Source organism: Carlito syrichta, unplaced genomic scaffold, assembly GCF_000164805.1.
Source record: "Carlito syrichta isolate Samal-C Ts95f unplaced genomic scaffold, Tarsius_syrichta-2.0.1 Scaffold308253, whole genome shotgun sequence".
NCBI classification, from domain to species: domain Eukaryota; kingdom Metazoa; phylum Chordata; class Mammalia; order Primates; family Tarsiidae; genus Carlito; species Carlito syrichta.
In genome coordinates this window covers 81,015-84,579 of record NW_007252349.1, presented here as the reverse complement: position 1 = coordinate 84,579, position 3,565 = coordinate 81,015, and the positions used below count along the sequence as shown (strand labels likewise).

Sequence of the window (3,565 nt, the reverse complement as noted above, 5' to 3'; positions counted from 1 at the left end):
CTGCGGGCTCAGGCAATCCACTCACCTCAGCCTCCCAAAGGCGCGGGATTACAGGCTGAGCCACGGAACCCGGCATTGTCTGTATTTTTTATTGGCTACTCATATTTTTCTAGACGCTTGAGATTGTAGTACTTTGAAAGTGTATGCAGTGGCATTTTCTGTATATTATCTTACCTAATGCCCACAACATTCCTGTGAGGTGGGCACGAGTCCATTTTTATAGGGCTCAGAAAAGATCTGCCCCAAAGCACACAACTAGTCAGAGGCAGAGCTGAAATTTAATTTGTCAGCTGATTCCAAGCTTCAGGCACATTCTATTTCAACTCCCAGATCTGGGTGGACAGCTGGGAAAAGCCAAATCTGAAATTATCCGACTAAAAACAGGGGACAGCAGCTCCTGACAGAAGCACCTTGCTGCTCCCCATGAGAATTGTGACCAGGCCAGGAAGGGATGGAGGACCCATGGCAGCAGTGGCAGAGGGCTTCTTGGAGCAAGGAGGCCCCTGAATGCGTGTGGCTTCACTGAGCAAGCTGTCTCCTGAATACTGGGTGCTTTCCCCTCCCCAGCACGCTGACTTCCTCTCACTTGAACTATTATCTGGCCAGGAGTCTGTCACCTGGTACATCAGACACTGAGAAAAAGCTGGAGGAGAGGGCGTATGACTCAGCCAGCCTCAGACCCAGCTCCCTGCCTATTCTTGGCCGGGCCACATGGTGGGCTCAGACAAGGCTCTGCCTGCCTGTCTGAGAAGACTCAAGAGAAAGAACTCCCAGCAGCATTGGGAAGACTCAGCCTCTGGCCCTGGCTCACCCAGAACTAGCTAAGACTCCAAACTCAGGTCCTTGCTCTTTGCTGTGGCCCTCTGGGCCTGTCCCTGAGCCCACACCACCTACATGTGCACAAACCTGGGCATCTCAGTTGCTCTGGATAGTGCCAGAATTGTGTGTGTGTGTGTGTGTGTGTGTGTGTGTGTGTGTGTGTGTTTTGAGCCAAAGTCTCACTCTGATACCACCCAGGCTGGAGTGGCACGCTCATGGCCACCAAAGTCTCGACCTGCTGGGCCCAGGCGATCTTTCCGCCTCAGCCTTCCAAGTAGCTGGAGCTACAGGCATGCGCCACCATGCCCGGATAATTTTTTGGTTTATTGTAGAGACAAGGTCTTGCCATGCTGCCCAGGTTGGTCTTGAACCCGTGGGCTTAGGCAATCCTCTCACCTCCACCTCCCAAAGTACTGGGATTACAGGCATGAGTCACTGGGCCCGGATGGAATCATACATTTCAGGGAGTGTTCTAAACTGATCAGGAAGACAGTGCAAGATGGTCACTTGCACACCGTGTGAACAGCAGGAGGAGGTGAGTTATTGCTCTGCCTGTGGGCCCAGCACTGGCTCAATAGTGAACCGTTATGGGAATCAGGTATATCAAACTTCCTCATTCAAACCAGCCTTTGAGGCAGAGATGTTACATAGATTGGGCTAACAGAACCCGCATAGGTACAGAATCATTGAAACAAATGTGGTACAAAGTAACACTCATTCATACATGTGATAAACAATTGCAATCACATCAGAAACACCATATAATTATAATGATCAGTCCTTACAGATGGATGGTATTTATTTTCTTTGTTTTTGAGTTGGAGTCACTCTGTCACCCAGGCTGGAGTGCAGTAGCATGCCCACGACCACTGCAGCCTTGACATGCTGGGCTCAGGTGATTCTTCCATCTCAGCCTTCCAAGTAGCTGGAACTGCAGGCATACACCACCATGCCTGGCTTATTTTTTGTGTGTGATATTTTTATAGAGATGAGGTCTCACCAAGTTGCCCAGGCTGATCTTGAACATATGGGCTCAGGCAATCCTCTCACCTTGGCCTTCCAAAGTGCTGGGATTATAGGCATGAGCCACCATGCCCAGTCGGTATCTTACTTTTCAAAGCCTTTAAACGTGCAGTATCTCGCCTCTATAAAGAAGGGGGTTGCACTATTACCCCCTTTGAAAGGTAAAGAAAATGATGCTTAAACACACTTGCCAAGGTCATACAGACAGTTTCCGTGACTAGAAACTAGGTCTGACTCCTAATCCAGTGCTCTTCCCCAAATATAAAATAACTCCCTCATGAGAGGAGAGAGGTGGCCGGGTACCCCCAGGCAGAGAGGGACAGTAAGGAAAAGGGCATTAGGCTATACCAGAGACCTGGGCAAAGATCCCACCATACTTCCCCATGGGTACTTACCCCAGGAGTTTGCTGTGGTCCAGCTGGTGGCTGGGGGGCATTCGACAGGCACTGAACACAATGATCTTCCGCCCATACTTGTCGTCTCCTGAGTGGAGAGAAAGATGGAGCACAGTGGGTCGAAGATGAACCAAAAGAAGCGGGCTGAGGAACTTACAGGCCTGGAGATCTGCACCAGTTACCGCAGGGACCAGAGTGCCCGTGCAGATACAACTGTGGGCCACCTCTTGAGCTCAAGGACATGCAACGGAAGGAGAGAGAGGCTGCATTCAGGCTACTGAAAAAGTCATGCCTAGTGAAAACAATCCAAACGTCCATCAGTGGGTGAATGGGTTAAGAAAATGTAGTCTCTCTGGAATAATCGCAATGGAATAATCATTGGCCATAAGAAGGAATGAAGTACTGACACATGTTACAATGTAGACGAACCTTGAAAACATTATGCTAAATGAAAGCCAGAGACAGCTGGGTTCGGTGGCTCAACCTGTAATCCCGCACATTGGGAGGCTGAGGTGAGTGGATTGCCTGAGCCCGCGGGTTCGAGACCCGCCTGGGCAACTTGGCGAGACCTCATCTCTACAATAGATCAAAATTAGCCGGGCGTGGTAGCGCATGCCTGTAGTTCCAGCTACTTGGAAGGCTGAGGCTGAAGGATCGCTGGAGCCCAGCAGGTTGACGCTGCAGTGGCCATGAATGTGCCACTGCACTCCAGTCTGGGCAACAGAGTGAGACTCCAACTCAAAAAAAAAAAAAAAGCCAGAGACAAAAGGCCATCTCCTGTATGATCTCATTTACATGAGATATCTAGAATAGGGAAATTCACAGAGACAGGAAGAAAATTAGCCGGTCCCAGGTGCTGGGAGGAGAGGTGAATAAGGACTGACTGCTTAGAGGGCACAGAGTTGGGGATGGGGATGGGTGACTGGGTGATGAATGTATTGAGGTGGCGGTTGTCCAATACTGCCAATGTACTAAATGCCACTAAATCGTACACTTAAAATGATTAATTGCATATAAACCTTGCCTTGAAAAAACAAACTCATGCTCACTAAAGCGTTTGCTATCTTGCCAATCGTCATTTTGAAAGTCCACACGTATTCCATAAGTGCCCCCTCAGAACAGTGTGTATTTGGAAATCCTCTGGAAGCTACCTTCTCAGTAAGTTTGAGATCACTGAGGAAATCAGTCTACTTCATAGTCTTGTCTCATTTTTGGCCACTCACAATACTTTTTGGTTTTATTACTAGAATTACTGACCACATTTGGCTGTGATTGACTTCTGGACATTTCATTTTTTTTTTTTTGAGTTGGAGTCTCACTATGTCATC

At 48.7% G+C, this 3,565-nt stretch overlaps 1 protein-coding gene across 2 annotated transcripts in view; it reads right to left on the bottom strand.

Annotated features, from left to right (window-relative positions):
• The window catches only part of ARHGAP1 (Rho GTPase activating protein 1), a 21,786-nt gene that overhangs the window by 7,175 nt on the left and 11,046 nt on the right, over positions 1–3,565 (bottom strand). For both annotated transcript variants that reach the window (XM_008065352.1, XM_021716180.1), the window contains one exon: positions 2,238–2,325. In XM_008065352.1, coding sequence (XP_008063543.1) covers positions 2,238–2,325 — 88 coding nt within the window. The remainder of the gene's footprint in view (positions 1–2,237; positions 2,326–3,565) is intronic.